This window comes from Epinephelus moara, chromosome 2, assembly GCF_006386435.1.
Source record: "Epinephelus moara isolate mb chromosome 2, YSFRI_EMoa_1.0, whole genome shotgun sequence".
NCBI lineage: Eukaryota > Metazoa > Chordata > Actinopteri > Perciformes > Serranidae > Epinephelus > Epinephelus moara.
In genome coordinates this window covers 6,078,250-6,097,517 of record NC_065507.1, presented here as the reverse complement: position 1 = coordinate 6,097,517, position 19,268 = coordinate 6,078,250, and the positions used below count along the sequence as shown (strand labels likewise).

Genomic DNA, 19,268 nt, shown 5'->3' with positions numbered 1-19,268 from the left:
GGGTATTTATACGTCAGGGCCTCAAGCTGAAAAAGACTTCCTGTTAGGAACCTCTCGTGTTACCTTACTCATCGCACCTAATAGATCCCTCCTAACTCCTAACGCTAACTCCTTACTGGCAGGAATAAGACATGAGACGGCCTTAAAGATGGCGGACCTCGAACGACTTCCGTTTCAAGTCAGGAGTTAGGAGTTAGCAGTATAAAATAAGAGATGTATCTAAATGGCCAGTAGTCGCTGCCTTTCTTGGTTGGATTGCTCGAAAAACGGCGCTTGGGCAGTGACTTGCGATGCCAGTGTTATGACCCACCCTTAGGCAGCCCTATGGGGCAAACAAAACTCCAACACTGACCCAAAATAACCACATAAACACCTTTAAAGCAATCCATGGGATTTATTACAAATAAAACAAGACAACAAGAATCCCAGGCTGATTTGCAGCAGGACCAGCAGTCCCCACACCAGAAGCCTCTCTCCTCTGCTGCTGGTACAGGAGCTCCGAAGCACCTCCTCCATGCCAGGTGCAATGCACCTCGTTAACTAATGCAGCACGCCCGGGCAGATCTACAGTGGCGGGAGAAGGGACATCAGCACAGAACACACAGCCGTGAAACCAGACACTAATGAAAGAAGCTGTCCAGTTACATATTAGAAGTTTGTTGTGTGTATTTTTATACATGTGTTTCACACGAGTCCCATGGTCATCTTGACAAAGACTGGCTTCAGTGTCAAGCACTCTGCACACCATATTTCATACTTATGGCATATTCATAGACAGACACTAAATGTGGCTACCAACAGTACATCAAAACCAGTGACAATCTGGTACTGTAACCCTGAGGGGTTCAGACACACTGCTTTCCTCACATCAAATATAAACCCAACTGAGATGGTTAATGATCAGAAATCTAATCAACTGAAAACTTAACAAAAAATGGTTTAAATGTACAGATTAAAGTTACTCAGACTTAAAGTAAATTAACAGAAATTAAAATTTTAAGTTGGACTAACTAACTGGCAAAACAGTTTGTTGTATGTCTACTGTTAAGGGTGCAAACAAAACTCTGTTGTCATGTACAGTTGAGCTTCAGATGAGTCTTCATGTAGTGAGCACAAATATAGAGCTATCCAATGTCAGAGGATGGATGTTACATGAACCCAAAAGGAGTGTACTCCTGATCATTTTATCAACATTATGCATAAACGCTTCAAGCTGAGGTAGACACATTTCTGGAAAGAGACAACACACTCTCACTCCGACCTCGTCACATATCGACGTTTGATCAGGGATGTTAGATGTCGACATATATGCAAGAAAGCAATGCATATGTAATCTTCTGCCTGTTACATGCATTGTCAGTTTTCAAAATACACTTCCGTTTTCACAGGAAATGTACAGTTTGCATACAGTCTCTTTCAAAATAAATTGCAAAGTGACATTTTCTTCCTTTAACAGCAACATGGGAAGCCCCTCAGGTCGAAGTCAGTGGTTGTTGAACCCATCCAACACTCTTTACGCCCACCCTGGTCGGACTTCCGACCCAGTGGTGTAGTGGAGGATATACTCAGGTATACGGGGTATACCCACTTCTTTTTGTATCCAGTTACAGTATACCCACCTATCAGCTAAAAGCCATTGTAATATATAGGAGAGTATGCCTACTTCCTCATTAATAACCTACCTATCTACCTAGTAGTACACCCACCTCATCAATTAAAACTACACCACTGTTCCGACCTCTTAACTTACGTTGTTGTCATGCTGCATTTCACCCCAAAGCCATCGGGTGCCATTTAACAACAACAGCAACCAGCCGCATATCATGCTGACATGCAAGGACAGCTTTTTTCGTTGGTGTCTGACGCCAGAAGTCACTAACCAAGCACAAGTATTCGATGACTTTGGAGTGAGACCAGGTTGGGTTTGGAGATTATTTCTCTCCTGCGTCCTGTTTTTACTTTAGATATCTGCTTTATTTTACTGTTTCATGTTCGCTGTCAGCCATATTAGAAGTTGTGTGAAGTTGCTGCTTGAAAACTCAACACTTCCTCATTTTGTTGCTTCACAATAAAAGTTTTACATAAAATAATGGTGGACTTTTATTGTGAAGAATCTACAGGAAATTAAATGTGTTTGAATTGAATTAGCAGAACTTTGTTAGCGGCTTTTCTTCAATAAAGGAAAGTCTAATAATATGGCAGCGAGGAAGAGTAAAAGCAGAAACGGCCACTGTGAGATGTTGATGAAGAGCTGCAGACAACAGGCTCTTACTGCACCTCTGCAAACAGCTCACCTCCAACAGGTAAACTTCTTTTACCTGCCCTGCTGTGGAAACACACACGCAGCAAAAAACCTGTGTTGTAATGGAAATGCAATTCCCTGCTGCCCATGACTGTCGAAAGGGGTACTAGCTAGCTAGGGGCTGGTAGATCAGCACATTCCTCACCACAACAGAACCCACAGGTCTTTTGTAGTTTTTGTATTCTCCCAATGCAGTTTAAGTTTTCTTTCGTGAGCTCATACTGACTGTTAGCCTCATGAAATCCCAACAAATCCCAACCGTAAAATCCATCACTTCCTGTGACCTACTAACGGAAAAAGACAAACTGTGTATTGAGTGGCTATCAGCGGGAGATGGAGTAGAAAAACAGATAAGAATTTTTGCTGATTTTTCCTTTAAGCTGAGTGAAGAGTCTATAAGTAGAGAGCATGGGTAAAGAAGTAAATCCACATGAGCAGGGTTTTGCCGACAGATGTCTCCATGTTGGTCCAGATGACTGTCGGGAGAGATTACAACGAAATAAGCTCTGCCAGGAAGTCTGTTTTAACTTCTAATGTTTTCAGCGCTTTCCTGTTTGCGCTTGCAATCACTGCTCAATAACGTCACCCTGTCGCATTAAAATTGTTTGTGGCATGTTATTGTATCGTGATATTAACATTGTTTCCCTAAGTCAAATGTATTGCTGCACACCGGCGGCTCTGAAGTCACCGCCTGATAGTTTGAGTGCCCACAACACTGACACACGCACACAAAGGACATTTTCTCTGGGCAGAGTTAGCCCCTTAAAGTAGTGCCAGCGTGCAGCTGAGGAGCGTTCGTATTGATGCAGTCACGTTGCTCTTGTTTTGCTAGCCGTCATTTCCTAGAAATTCCTGTCTGACTTCATTCCTCCAGCCTTTTCCCTCTGATCTGCGTCACCGTCTGCCAGTTGTCTTTTGCCTTTACAGAGAAACACATGCAAGCTGGAGCTCGCACACTGTACATCGCTTCCGCTGACACACATAAAAAACACTGTACATATTGTTGTCTGCAGTCCTTTGCTCCCTCGCTCCCCTTCCCTCATGTCATTTCTCTCTCATCATGTGAGTCCATAAAAAAAATGATTCAAGTCAGTCCTGCTTTTCTGTTGGTACTTTTGCCCGGCTCCACTGCTGTCAAAACAGTCTCCTGGCTGCCATGGTCTACCCTTAAAGTGATACTCCACACAAATTCTGTCATTTGAGTATCAAACACTCAACCAGTGTTGGCATGAGTGGTTGTAAAAGGTCAGTAGTTTTTCCTCCTTCCCATAGAGCAGCAGCTGTGGTCAGCTTGGACGCAGCTCGTGGCAGCTGACTCCAAGGTTTCACGATGGAGGAAAAAGCATCGAAACATCTTTAGATAATTGTCAAACTATTTCTACATCATGAACCACTTCTGAAGTGTTCATCCATGTGCAGTATTTTCCAAATATTCATAGCTTTGCCAAAATATGTCTGCATTTACTGCTGCCAGCAGAGCTCTGAGATTCCACAAGGGCAGCAGAGCAACAAGGAAACTAGTAGCTGTAACCTTCATTTTAATATTAAAGGAAACATTAAAATTTTCAGCCCATTCACTTTTTGTACGTGTAAGATGAGAAGAGTGATATCACAGACTTTTAATATGAAGTTCCAAGTTAGCCTAGTTTTGCATAAAGACTGGAAACGGGCAAAGACCAGACTGGATCTGTCCAAAGGTGACATAATACACCTACCAGCACCTCAAAAGTGATTAACACATTATTTATGGTTTGTTTAATCCATGCAAATTGTACCTGCCCAACACCAAATAGCAGACAGATGTAAGCTGGGGCGTAATCGGCACTTTTTCCAAAAGCAGTGTTGGACCGTTTCCACTGAAGAAGTTCCTGGTACTATTTGGGGGGCAGGAACTACTACAGGAACGTTCTCTCGCTCGGCCTTCTCAACCGCCGTGTCTCCACTGAGAGAGCGGAGTAGGAGAAAGGTTCCTGTAAAGTTACCGGGCTCTGGATGTGACGTAATCATTGCACGATCATTTTGACCGGGGCGACGTAGGGACGTAGTTAGCTGTTAGCTGTTAGCTGTTAGCTGTTAGCCGTTAGCGGTGTCTGTATTAACTCAATAACTCAATAAACGGTCCGTGAAAAAAATATTTTTTCCAGCGGATGTCTTAGTTACAACATGATTGAGCTAACTGGAGTAGTTTCATGTCGTATCCGACAACGGGAGGCTTTTAACAGATGACGTCCTGATGTTAGCTTTGCTGCTGCTGTTAGCTGTCCCTGTCAGCTGCAGCCACTGATGCTTTCTAGACATCGTGATTTCCCAAAACTGAATAAATACCACACATAGCAACACAAAACTGCTTTGCTAGCTCAACCATGTTGTAACTAAGATATCCGCTGGAAACAATATTTTTTTTCACGGACCGTATATTGAGTTAATGAGTTAATACAGACACCGCTAATGGCTACCGGTTAGCCCAGCTAATCTCTGATAACCATAGTAATTACAAAAGGTCACATCCCGCCCTGAGTATATCCAATCAGCACCAAGTAATCCCCAAGCCCCAGCCAGGAGTCTCTTGGGGCGGTTCTGATTACCTACTCCGAGGCAGGGACTTGTTTAGCCCCTGTAGTTCCGGAAGTTCCGGAACTCTGTCCTTCGGGGGTGGTTCCTGCGGTGGAGACACGCACCAACGGCCCCAGCCCTGTAAAATTACCCCGAAGTTCCTGCAGTGGAAACGGGCCTAATCTTTAATGGTGACATTATTTTTTGTAGACAAGATGATTACATTATGAAATCTTGAGGCCCAGGGTTTCACAGAGTTCAAATTGGTTAGTATTGACGCCTCACAGCAAGAGGGTTCCTGGGTCGGACCCAGGATGGGGGAGCCCTTCTGTGCGGAGTTTGCATGTTCTGTGGGTTTCCTCCAGGTGCTCCAGCTTTCTCCCACAGCCCAAAGACATGCAGGTTAATTGGTGACTCTAAATTGTCTGTAGGTGTGAATGTGAGTGTGAATGGTTGTCTGTCTCTATGTGTCAGCCCTGTGATAGTCTGGGGACCTGTCCAGGGTGAACCCCGCCTCTCTCCCATTGTTAGCTGGGATAGGCTCCAGCATCCCCATGCCCCTGGACATCAGCAACTAGCTGATGAATGTATTAGCATTTAGCAGCTACAGAGAGCACTTACTTTTAGCAGGTGAGAAACACGACTCCAAACGTTGCACAATATCTGCTGGATGTGTTAAATAAGCAACTGTTTGCCAACAAGTTTGCCATAGAAACTGAAAGGTGACTGAAGTAGCCCTAAAAATCAGCTCTAACCAGAGGGTTTGAACATCCTGAGCATATACATAAACAGTGACAAGTGAATAAATAAGTAAACTCTCCCAGCAATAGGTTCTACTGTTCCACTGGGGGTCAAGCAAAGTTGAGTTTTTTTTCCCACACATAGACTGTGAAGAGAGAAAAATCTCTTTGTGCCTCTTTTGGTTAAAATAAAAGCGGAGCTCCAGGAGGAAAGTAATAAATATATTGGAAATTTCCGCTAAAAGCCTGCATAATAAAAATAAAGAAATAAAAAGTTTCACATTTATTACTGAAACCGTGGGAAACATTGCTACTGCAGCACCCAGTGGTGTTTTTAGGCTCCAGCCCTGCATGTTTTATGAGTAGCCCTGGATCTTAAAATATATTTTTTTAAATCCCCAGATCTAAAAATGAGTCATTTTGTTCAGGCATTAAAGCCCTAAAAAATAATATGATATTGTTGATCAAAAATACAAGTTTTGGGTCCTCTGTGTCGCTCCGCAGCGCATTTTGTCTGATCGCACTCAAGACAGAAAGTGCACCTGTAATCACTTCAGTGTTGCAGCTGGTAAAAGAGGAGCTTATTTTAAATGCTGCTGCGTATATACTGCTGGGTAGATTAAGATGATTATATTTTATAATACAAATCTAAGTTTTCAAAGTAACTGAAGCCGACAACTTAATGTAGTTGAGTAAAAAGTACAGTGTCTCCCTCTGAGCTGTAGAGGAGTAGAAGCAGTGGCATCATTCAATTTAATTCAATTTAACAGAACATTTATCCTGAATAAAATTCTTGTGCCAGAGAATGCTTCATATTACAGTAACACTAAGTACAGTAACCAAAATTTAACGTTCCCAACCACTTAAAATCAGTGGGTTCCCGGGGTCAGGGTCACTCGCTGGGCCCAGTTTTAGAAACAATAGAGTATTAAATATCTAAAAATATACAAATATACAGGATAATAAGTGTTTTCAAGGAGCAAAAGCAAATCCAGTGCCAAATAGAGTAACAATAGGAGTAACATAAGCACAGGACTTTACTAAAAATGAGTTATATTGTATATTATACAACAATAAGGTAGTCATGACGAGCCCTAGTGTCAGATTTTGTGTCCAAACTAGCATAACATATATATTACCCAGCAGTCACCTTTGTATCATCTGTATATGATAATACCAAAGAAAATAAGAAGTTATTTATTCAACTGAATGGTGTTTTTAGTTTTAATTTTTATAGTTTATGTAGAATAATCACATAGTTTTGCTATAGACTGCTGCTGATTTGGCCCTCTAGGCCTTTTGAGGGAATAAATAGCAAACTTGAAAGCCCAGTTCAGACCAATGATTCACTACAAGACAAAACCGCTTTAGAACGTTGCAGAGAAAAGTTGCAGCAGTGTTAACTGGCCAGTCTTAGCTCGACTGTTTGATGTTATTGTGGCGTATTAATTATGAATACAGTCCATGTGATGCTGGTTTTGTTGCTGTTTTTGCACTGTTTCACCACTACTATAAATGCAGCTGTAGCCAGTATCTCACTATCACTATCCTCATTCATATTTTAAGAAGCTACAAATTATATTCAGCCACAAAATAAGCTTGTAAAGCTGCAAATCAGAACAGAAATTCGGACAGTTGTTGCATAGAGATGATACACTCAGTACGTTTACATGGACAGTTTAATTCCACTTTCATTCGGGATGAAAGGCCATTCCGATTAAAAGTGGTCATGTAAACGGTCATTCCGATTGAAAATTAAATCCGATTAAAGGGTGTGGTTTATTCCGTTTGTCATTCCGAATGAAATTATTTTGTGTGCATGTATACACTCATTCCTCTTTAAGTTCATTCTGGTCTTTCTGCGCATGCTCGTTTCCTTGCCCTTCTGGTGCGATGACGTATATAGCGCGCATAGCAACGGGCTGAGATAGAGCAGTCGGACTCGTTGTACTAACCAGTTTCCATACGCCAAAGCACAGTCTTCCTTCGTCGACCTTCTACCTCTCTTCTCCTCCTCAACAAATGAAGCATTAGCAGAACAAGGTTGTTGTTGTACTGCTGCTTCAAGAATATAAGCAAAACAAGCCTGAAAAAGGCACTAAGAACGGCGTCGTCAAGCATCTTGTTTTCCGGAGCGAGGACTACAGTGTTTTCTTCCGGTAAACGTAACATGTAACATCCGCCCCGCCCCCTATCCAATCAGAAACCTTCCCTGCTCCAAACCTTGCATGGACCCGAATAAAGGCGATTAAACTGATTTCCTGTGTAAACCCTTATTCAGAATGAATATTTCCCATGTAAACTACCTGGAAACACTTTAATTCCGAATGATTTCATTCAGATTTATTTCATTCTGAATGAGAAGCCATGATGTAACTGCACCCACTGTCTCATGTAGTTGCATTGGTGTGAACCAGCACATTGCAGAACGGAGCATTGCAAATAGTTGCCTATTTCAACTCGTCTAGTTGCAAATCTTTGGTCTGAATTGGGCTTTAGTTTTACATTTTTTACAGCTGTATTTCAGTGTGAATCACTCTCAAGGGCCCTGAGTACAAGTATTAAGTAGCGTAAAATGGAAATAATCAAGTACAAGTACCTTTAAATTATCTAATTTTTAATGATACCAGTTGCCAAATATTCTGTTTCTGCTACAAATATTTTAAACATCACACGTCAGTTATTCTGGAAAAGAACATTTAAAAAACAGTTTTAAAGGGTAAATAAGATGCCAGAGTGAATTAAAAAAAAAAAAACCTTCCCCCAGACCCACCTATAGAGGTCCAGGCTAAGCCACCAATGTCCTCAAATCCTAGAAACGCCCCTGATACCACCTAAACGTCAAACAGTGTTTCTTGTGATGTAACCACCCTGCTGTCTTATTTCCCTCTTACATGTTCTGAAAGGAATTCCCAAGCCGCAGAGTTGTACAGTCAATCTTAAGAAAGTAAATTTGGTATGTAGAAGGTTTTCACACGACAAAAGAGATGTATTGTACAGACACAGACAAGAGATTGATTATTTAACAAATGAGAGCAATAATGTGGACATGTGTCACTATACAGTCATGTATCATCTCTTGGCTGTCTGCCAGTCACACACACACACACACACACACACACACACACTGATCCCCCATCCTCCTCTGTCTGTTCCGTCGCCCCCCCGTCCTCCTCCAGCTCAGATGCCCTCCCTCTCCTCTGTTGATGTGTTTTTCCGTCTGGAGGTCCAGAGGTTAAGTTGTCCCCAGCATGTGTTGGTGCTCAGGTCAGCAGCAGCCAGGACCCGTGATGACAGAGTGTGTGAATGCTGGAGAGTGTCAGGGGTTAAGTGTATGTACAGGGGTTGTGTGGCAGGCTGGGGTATGTAGGAGACACCCGAAACACTGCCTTCCACCTGGTCATCTCCTGTGGAGAAAGAAACGGACTGATCGGATGTTTTGAGGAGTGATGTAGCCTTATAGTCCTGCAGTGGTGGGGCAGTGTATATTTATAATAACGTAAAGTGCAAACACTGAAAAAATGAAGTAAACGTGGGCTGATCCTTGAAAAAACTCTACCAAGTTACGAAATATTGTGATATTTCTGTGCACGCCAAGAAATAGACTGAGACAGAAGCTTAGTTACTGCCTTTAAACTGGGCTCTGTCACTTTAAGAGAGGGAAAATACTTTCTAAATAAATGTTTTTCTCAACTTCACAACAGTACTAAAGGAACAGTGTGTAAGATTTAGGGTGATTTAGTGACATCTAGTGGTGAGGATTGCAGATTGCAACCAGCTGAAACTTCTCCTGGTTAGATTCCCTCAGTGTTCAGTGTTCAGGAGGTTTTTACCAGGAGCCAAATTATCCACCGAGGTCTCTTCCTCTCCAAAACAAACGGAGCAGATGATTTAAACCGGTAAAAACACTGAAGAAAGAAGTTTCTCATTACAGTGTTTCTCCTACCATGTTCGGCACATCAAAAAGAGGCCGCTATAGCCCAGCATTTGCTAAAGTGTGCTCACCTTTTTTCTGATCCAGATGTTCAGGATTTTTTTACCTTGAGCCGAATAATCTGCAGAGGTCTTCTCCTCTTGGTGATTTAAACCAGTAAAGATCCTGAATGAAGCAGTTTTACGTGAGAAATTTGTGTTTCTCTGATGGTAGGCTAGCACCTTCTAACATCTGCTCACCTTTTTTCTCTGATAACTAAGCTAAGCAGATGGTCAGGAGGTTTTAACCAGGAGCCAAACTATCTGCAGAGGTGTCTTCCCCTCCAAAACAAATTAACCCAGTGATTAAAACAGGTGAAACACTGAATAAAGCAGTTTCACATTAAAAAATCTTTGTTTCTCTCATCGCGGAGGGGCTGCTTATTACTGTGGCTGATGCGGAAACATGAAACCGCAATGTCCCTATCTAGAGTGAATGTTTGGTTTGTCTGTTCAGGGCTACTGTAGAAACCAACCCGGTCTCACTTCGAAGGCATTGAAATGCAACACTTGGGCAGTGACTTACAGTGTCAGACACCAACATAAAAAGCCGTCCAACATCAGCATGATATGTGGCCAGTCGCCATTATAGTTTAACAGCGCTTGGCAGCGTCAGGGGGAAACTCAGCAAGACAAGAACAAAAGTTTAGGCGGTGAAAGTCTGAGTTTTGCGGGTTGGGAGGGGTGGTGGATGGGTCCAACAAGCATGACTTTCACTCAGGAGAGTGTTGTTTGTGTCCTGTATGATTATAAATCCAAACCCTGTTCTTTTTTCCTAAACCTAACCTTTTGTGTTTGTTGTTGAACGAAAAAAAAACACCAATTCATGTTGCTGTACCAACATAGTGCTTTTATTTTGAAAGAGACTGTATGTAAATGGTAAATTTCCTGTGAAAACGGGAGGTGTATTTTGAAAGAAGACAATACATGTAACAGGCAGAACTTGACACGGTGTCCCAGAAAGTCAACAACCAACGCACCCAGGGTACCTTGCACATCGTATGTGGTCCATCGATTTGTGACGAGGCCGCACTGAGAATGTAAAAACATAAACAGCTCATTCTAAGGTGACGAAAACACAATGATTTTTATTTTCAGGAGATTAGACACTAAAGAAAACATACTTATTATATCATATTCCAATCCAGCCCGTATATTCTCCTAAATTTTACACACTGGACCTTAAAGTGTTCAGATACTGGTCAGACAACTGCAGCTGGACTGAAGTGGGCCATGACTTAGGCGAATGCATCATCGTATTCGATAAAAGATGTGCAACATGAATTTACAAAATGGGTTATTTCAAAACTTTATGCATCCATTCATCCTTTTTTAACTGCTCATTGTGTTCAGGACAACACATTCACATCAAGATGGAATTTAGAGTCTCCATTTTACCCACTGTATCCTGCATGTCTTTGGACTGAGGAAAGAGAGCGGAACATCTGGGGCAAAGCCACACAGACAGGGGGAGAACACGCAAACCAGCCAGCTGGTCGTCACATTCGAACTGAAACCCTTCTGTGCCAGCCACCGAGTCAATGTGCCAACAGGGGTCCTCTCTGACTACATCACAACTTAAACGTTATTTACCGAGAGTACTCAAACAAATGGCCACAGCACACACTGTGGAGACAAAGACAATCAGAAAGAGCTCACACACACAGAGAGAGAGACACACACACACACACACACACAGGCACATTTAACATGGTGAGAATGACAGAAGCAGCTGCTGGCATGTTCTGGAGGTCATGTTAGATCACAACACCGAGGAAAAAAACAAATTCTTTAACCCAGGGGGTTGTCTAAGATGTGAGTTACTGGATCACATGATTATACAAGGCTGTGAGTGTTTCCCTCAGTGTGTGTGTGTGTGTGTGAGAATGACAAAGATACGGAGTGACTGACTGTGTATAGTACGTGTGTGATGGGGTTTTAGATACAGAAATGTTTTTACTTCTTCCATTTTATTATATTTATTTCACTTACAAGTCTAAAGGAGCACAGCAGGAATATATTTGCCTCAGCGAGAGAGTCTTTAAAACCATAAACTCACACTATGCAGAACATGTACTTAATTAGCACCTTGATGAATAATTGCACTGCAGCCCAGAGCCAGCAATCCAGCTCTCTGTGCTTCACACAGGTGTGAGCAAAACACACAAATAAGGGCTGTAATTATTTTGTGTACTGCTCTAAATGTGAGGCTAAAACACAGCTGACCAATTTCAGTGGCTTACATTTGTGTTTTTTAAACATAGAGGATTGTTTTTTCATTTAGAAATGGGGAAAAAATAATAATTAAATAATAAAAAAAACAGCTTATTTTGATTGGATTTATTTGAATATAGCTGTATGTGTGGAGTTCAGCTGCCAGGCCGACAATCCCAAAAATCTGTCATTATCCCGCAGTATGAAATACCATTAAAATAGTTCCATTTAACTACACTCTGGGGTGTATTAAAGAAATAATAGCCTTTTCAGTGCAGGGGAGGGTTCATTAATAAAAGTAATGTCTTAGCTTCGGAATTTTGCAGGTGTGATTTGTCTTCATCTTTAATGGTATGGACTGATTAAGAAAGCAAACAGTGTGTGTGTGTGTGTATGTGTGTGTGTGTGCTGTGCGTTCACATCTGTACGCCAAAGTGTGTATCCGCAGGTGATTAGAGCGCCGCCGCTTGTACTTTTCCAGAGTGTGTGCGTGTGTTTGTTGGCATGTGTGTGTCTCGCTGTCCTCCCATTGGCTGAACTCTTTAGGCTTAGCAAACAGAGCTGACAAGACTATGAGTGATCCTTAACGTTGTTATTGACTTAGACTTTATTTATAGAGTGTGTGGTCCCCGCTGCACGAGCTGCACACAGCGCCACCCCTCCGAGGCCTGCGAGCAGACACGATTAATCAGAAGAATGTTATAATTAGGCTTAATACCCTCAGGCTGCGTGAACATACACACACACACACACACACATACACAGACGCAGAAACAACACTACATGTGAACATGGACATAATGTATGAATGCATGTGGTGCACAAACACACGCACAGAGCGGGCCCTGTGTATGTAAGCAGGGTGGATGGGTTGCAGAGGTTTTCAGAGGGACTGGGTGTGCTGTTTGTCCAAAACGCTTTAAGGCTTGTTCTCCTCATCGGAGAGGTTGTTAAACAAAAGTCAGTTTGTTACAGTAGCGTGGGGCCAGCGGGGGTATTAATACACACCAATGCAGATGTCTGAGCATTTACAGCCATCTGTGAGAAAGCCTGTTGTGTTCACTGTCAAATCGAATGTCTGGTGATTCCCATTTGGCCGGGCCTATTTTGGTTGGAGGGTTCACATGAGTGTCTTCAAAAGTACATATTTGTCTCCGACTGCGCTGGTATTCTTCTATAGAGTGAAATGACAGTCACTCGCTTTCTGTTTGTCATGTTGCGGCAAAAATAAATACAAAGACTCCATTTAGTGATCAGCATCAGGCTGAGAAAACACCAAGAAAACAGAAACGGCTATTTTCAGTATTTTTATTTTATTATAAATAGTAGTGATAATGCGCTTGTACACATGACATCATGTCATATCGCTTTGTCAAATAATACAAAAAATATATCAAAGGAATGAAAGGACTGGGTCGTTCTAACATAGACAGATGTACAAGGGTGCTCATGGAGGCACTGAGCCGTAGCATGATGGGTAAAGTATTGCCACTCACGTATACATTGTGGGAACTTTTACACTGTTGACATACAGAAAATTTGAGACAATAAATATGTCCAGAATGCGTTAAAATCCTAATTTTCCTGTGTATGCAAAATAGAAACAAAAAAAAAAAAACAACTTTCCAAGCAACACGAAAAAAATATTTAAAAAAAATAAAGTACAGTTTTGGCTTTCTCATTCCTGGTAATTTTCTGTTTACATTGGCATTCCCTTGATTCATTCTTTTTCTCATGACACCACGCTGACTTCAGTCCTCACAAATGTGGTCCTCAGTGTGCTGTTACAGGCAATATTAACAATGTTCCGTATTTGTTGTGGACCCAAAAGCCTTCAAAGGCACATGTGTTGCTCCTTTGCAAACTAGATCCAGAGAATGAATCCAAAGTCTTTCGTAAGACTCTAAGAGGCACGTTTGACTTTTTTATTATTGTTTTAACGGTGAGGTCGACTCTGAGATACATGATATTGCACTTCTGGTCAGCTGGGAGAATGGCTGTCTTTAGTCTAAACTCTCTCGGCCTCTCGGATTCTCAAGTGTCTCTCGGTCGTGACTTGTGACCCGGTGGCTTTTTCTCGCCGGGAGAGGATCTTTAAAGGGTTTTTAACCCTGTGATCGATCTTGCCTATCCCCTCCTTCCTTTAAAGCCACTTCTCCGCCGCCCTCCTCTGCTGCTCTCTCATCTGTCACTTTCCCTAAAGTCACCCCCTGACCTCTTCCGAGTTCCTCTCTAAAACTACAAAAGGCCGGGATCCCTGCCTCACCGTCCGAAACATCAATGAGACAGAGAGAGTTAGACAGAAAGGCGAGAGGAGAGAGAGGGAGGCAGAGGGGGAGGAGGTAGGAGGAATGTTTGAATGAACTTTCACTGCAGTACAGCTGCGGTGTACATTAGAGTTTCTGACACAATAAAACCCACAGATTCGTTTGCTCACGTTTGTTTTTCTCTGTCTCTGGAATTCCTCTCCATGTGTGGGATGCACAGATCTCAAACAAATGCAATAAAATCAACAAAGCCCTTTTCTTTTTCCCCTTTGAGCAGATACATTTTGGGGATTAATTTGGGTGTACATGGAATTTTATACGTACTCATGTGGCCCTAAGATATGTAAACATGTTCCTTCAAGCATCGCCTCAGAGGCCGGTTGATTATGACGAAGAGATTTGAGTTTGCTGTCCTCACAGAGACCCCACAGGCAGAGTCCACGGATGGTGTTTGGTCACTGGATTTGTCTGTGGAACGTGCCTCTGCAGGGTGCCGTAGACGGTCACAGCTCCACCGCACCAACCACATTAAGCACTGCCATCTCTCGTCGTCAATACTGATGCAATGTTCACAGTCAATCAACGTTTTTTTCTTCACAGTCAATCAACAGTTTTTGTTCACAGTCAATCAACAGTTTTTGGTCTGATAATCCTTCTTGTGGTCCCTTCTTTTTTGTTTTTGTGTCCATTTCTCCACCAAGAATTAATAATATAATGTCCTGAAGTAGAGAACATGTCCCGGTAAATGGTAGCAAAATAAATTTTGGTCCAGATATTAAAAAATTTCCATCACTGTACACACAAATGTCCCTCTGTGAAGTCCGAAGCTCGCGATCAGGTGATTTCAGGCCTCAGATAAGAAAGGGCACCTGTAAAAGAAGAGGATGAAACAGTTGTTAAATTACAAGTGAAAAGGGATTTAAAAAAAATAAGGTGGAAAGATGATAAAAGAGATATACGGCCGCAGTAAATTCCGGGCATATGTTGAAGCTGGGCATTTTGTTAACATATGGCTATTGTTAGCATAGCATGTGCTAACAGTGGTTTGGGGTGTAAGGTCAGTGGAGGGGGAGAACAGAGGTGTGAGGATGACTCAGACAAATACAACAAGATTTCTGCCACTCAAAAACAGCAATTCCGCAATCACAGCAAAAATGCAAACTGGAACAATCTTTTATCTGAGGTATGATGTAGGACTGTGGGTGTGGGTCACAGGTCCATTCTGAATGGACCGCAAGTGACTCGTGAACGTGTCAAGGTTGTAAAAACCCCCTTTTTTCATTGTGTTTTGCTTATGGCGCACTGTTGTGTGTAGTTTCTGTTGTGGACTTCTGAAACATGTCATCACTTCAAACTCATGATTATAAGCACATCAGAAAGGTCATGAAATATCAGTGTGTGCATCAGCTGTTAAAGAGGGTCCATGTCATTGGTCCAACAGCCCATTGGTCCGACATCCCATTAGTCCGACGGTCCGCGGTGCTGAACGGCTCCCGGCGGGTGTATTTCTGCCTTGATGGTGCGCTGCGACCGGCTGTGGGTCAGCTGGGAAAGGCTTGAGGCGGAGCAGGCGCACAGCTTATGTGTTTGTCACTTTCTTTTTCATTTTAACCCACACCATGATCTTTTCCTGACCCTAACCAAGTGGTTTTTGTGCCTAAACCTAACCAGACCTTAACCACAGGGCATCATGATGATTTCGGAACAACGGGACTTCGGAACAATGGGTTTAATATGGTCGGACCAATGGGCAGTTCCCGTTAAAGAGGGCCCCAAACACAACAATAAACACTTTTTTCTTTAGAAATCTGTGGTGAAGTACTTGCTACTATTCAAGCCTGTCTCCTTGAATTTACATGTGTATGTTATTAAACTGCTTTCTTAATGAGGTTGTTGTTGCCTGAAAATATTCAGAGACAACGTTTCTGTCAGGTAACGATACAATATATATTCGTGTACCACAAAGGCTTCAGTAGGCAGGCTGCTCTCATGCACTGTTTGTGCGTTTTCCTATGAAAAGTAACGGACCCAAATTCGTACATATCCCACGTAATTACGAGTCAGTAATTTGTGTGTAACCCACATATTTTGAAAGGCTGCGATCACGTGACCAATGTTCTGACAAGAGTAAACAAGGAAGCGGTCCAGATTGGAGGCAGGTTGGGGCGGTGGATGTGTCACAAACCACAGGACTTTCCCCAGGAGACCAGTTTTCGGAATTGTGTGAACTTTGAATTGTTTTAAGCTACGACCTCGCCCTGTTTCTTTTCCTCAACCTTACCTCCATAACTTTACGTTACTTAAGTAACTTTACAGTAAGGACCTAACATCATATGTGGAGAGCTAACTTGTAGGATACCATACGAACCGTTGTATGAGGATAAGTTGCAGAAGCAGGTTATTGGACCTTTAGACAACAAATGCACTTTGGTTAAGGTTAAGAAAAGTTTGTGATTTCAGTTAAATGCTAACAAAAAAGGTAATATTTAAAAAATAGTAATGCTGTAGTCATTATGAGTGGACAGCGTGTTGCAAGATTATCTATTTTGGCAAAAAAACAACTAGAATATGTTGTCACTGAACATTTTGCTGGTAACTGAACCAGGTTTTCAGTCAGCGCATTAACATGACATCAGAGAAAATTGATTTATTGTGTCAGTCCGACTAAAAAATACATGTAACTGACTGACTGAAATCGTATTAAATTGAGTTTTGGAAAATTGGACTAACACACCCAGATAATGCAACTGGGACTTTAATTACCCCTGCATCGGATCCAAACTGGCCGAGGTGACCCAGAAGTCGAATAGCATTAAATGCATAAAAGAAGAAGCTGGTAACAACATGGTGAAATCTACATCCAGAGTTGTGCATTATTTGGACAGACGAAATGTACAGAGTTGTAAAGTTGTCCACCGTGGTACCAGTTTACTGCTAGCTAACTTGTTTGTCAATTGTTTGGTCTGTGACATAATAGGTCAACCAAAAAAGAAGCTGAAAGGGGGCCTATCGCCACCTATCGTGGTGGAGTCGGACATACTTCGTTCAGTAAGTCAATTCCCCTACCGTGCTTGCTTACTGGGACAAGGACAGTGGTCCAATTAAATGGCCTAATCGAGGTATAACCATAGCTTGACTTAACTGTGCATCTAAAGGTACATTAATTAGCAATTTCCTAATTATGTTTGTGGAAAACGTAATTTGCTCAGCATTGAGTTTCCCTCAAAATTTATTTGCAATTTCAATTTGGAGCTAATCTGTTTTAGTAGGACTTTAGGAGTTAGTGTGAGCGCTGATCGTCACCAGAACAGTCAGAGAGAAAGACTCTGGTTCACTACATGACAGGTGACCGCTGCAAAGCTCTGTGCAGAAACACCGCGGCTCGGCCTGCTTAGCAACAGCAACACTATCAAAATAAAAACAAACAAGTATTTCATGGATCAACACTGTAGTTTCCGAGAGGCAGTCCAGTGAGAGCTGCATGTCGTCAAAGCTGTGCCGCAGTGTGAATCAGTCTCCTCTGCACTGGAACCAGGAGCGGCACTATCCAACACTGCTTCCCCAGCTGACCTCAGTCCTAGCACCTGTTTCTAATAGCCGCCCTGCCAGAGGCTATTAGGATCCGTCCACCCCCAGAAAGGACCTTTCCTCTGCAGCTCCAAACCCAACCGCACACCGGCTATCCAGTCGCACTGATTAATCACATCAAGATGGAGTGCTCGGGCTTGTAACGCTGTGGAGGTGTACGTGAGTGCGTGTGTTGTCCTGGTGGCTGCCTCTGAGCTGGTGTGTACGTACGCGCACACTGCCACATACGAGAGGTTTTTCATGTGTGTCGCCCTAATTCTTTATTCTGTTCACTTTGAGATACCTGACCGAGATATTTCATTAGACATTTGCTGCTCTCGGATATTAAGTCAGATATTCATTTGATACACACACACACACACACACAGTCGGACCGGTTGGACCGCTGCCACGCTCTTTGAAGGGCCCGGTTGTCTTGAGGTTGCCACAAGGTCAGTGGATGAACCTGATTGGTCAACCCCCTGTGGACCAAAATTGGAAACGGCGGCCGCTGTAATCACGCTGTGACGGAAAACGACATTGCTTTCCAAAGTTCGACGGGGATTTGTTTGAAGTTGATTTTAACCCTTAACGTAACAGTAATGCGAAGTGAAAGACCCTCTCACTGCTGGACAGGTAGGTATTCTCTGAGGGCAAACAGTCTAAGGGGGCTATCAGGCACTACTGGGGCTACACGTTACCCTGATGGGAGCTGACTCCATGGCGGACCTAACCACAGATTTCAGTATCAGCGCCAGGCTGATCGCCTCATAGATGGAATCAGATCTGCACAATTAACCCCAACACTTGAGACTGCATGATTGCACCCGGAAAAATGTTCGCTGCCTTTAACAAGCAGTGACCTGTGTTGTTGTCAGCATTTTCTTTTTTTTAATATTCCTAGAATCAAAGCAGGAGGTTTGTGGTTACAAGTTACGCATCTTACTACCAGAGCGCACAATAATCATACACTGTCGGCTGACTTGGTTTAGATTTTCATCTGAAAGTAAGTGAAAGGCCACTCTGAAACCAGTCAGCGGTTTACACTAGAGAATTGGAAAGGTCTTCAAATTGCTTCAGGTCATAGATTACAAAAAACAAAATTGTGGCTGTGTTGTTTTGTGGTCATGTGATCTCTAAGCCCTGAGATGAGCATATTCTCCTAAAGACATTTTCTTTAATTTGGTAGATACCACAAATCAGCAACTGCGACAACTTCTGTAACACTCAGGGTGTCAACAGGTATCAGACACTTCAATGTAATGCTTGATAAGAGCTTTTTGTAACCAAATTAAGGTCTAATTTTTGGACAAATCATCTTTTCTTTTGTTCAGGCATTGGAGGAAAGTATAAAGGTAAGTAGCATAGAATAGCATATATGTGTAGTCCAGTGCAGAGGTAGGTTTTGTGTAGGAATATGGTTATTACAGTGAGTTAGGTTCAATCTTAGGTTTAAAGATTTGTAACATCAGAAATGTGGACTTTAATGCAGAAGAGTGTGAATCGTTTTGACAAAAAGAAATTTAAAAAGATGGATGAATGAAATCAGATCATGTATTTGGCAATTAAAAACTCATTAATTCAAATTTAAGACTATTCAGTGACTTCTAAGGCCCTAATATTTATAACTTTTTCAAGAACCTGCAGGCACCA

General features: G+C 42.3%; 1 protein-coding gene across 5 annotated transcripts in view; it reads right to left on the bottom strand.

The window, feature by feature from the left end:
- Positions 1-13,375: 13,375 nt before the first annotated feature.
- Positions 13,376-19,268, bottom strand: part of pax3b (paired box 3b) — a 33,005-nt gene continuing 27,112 nt past the window's right edge. For all 5 annotated transcript variants that reach the window (XM_050056985.1, XM_050056977.1, XM_050056957.1 and 2 more), the window contains exon 9: positions 13,376-14,917. In XM_050056985.1, coding sequence (XP_049912942.1) covers positions 14,900-14,917 — 18 coding nt within the window. In that variant the 3' untranslated portion in view covers positions 13,376-14,899. The remainder of the gene's footprint in view (positions 14,918-19,268) is intronic.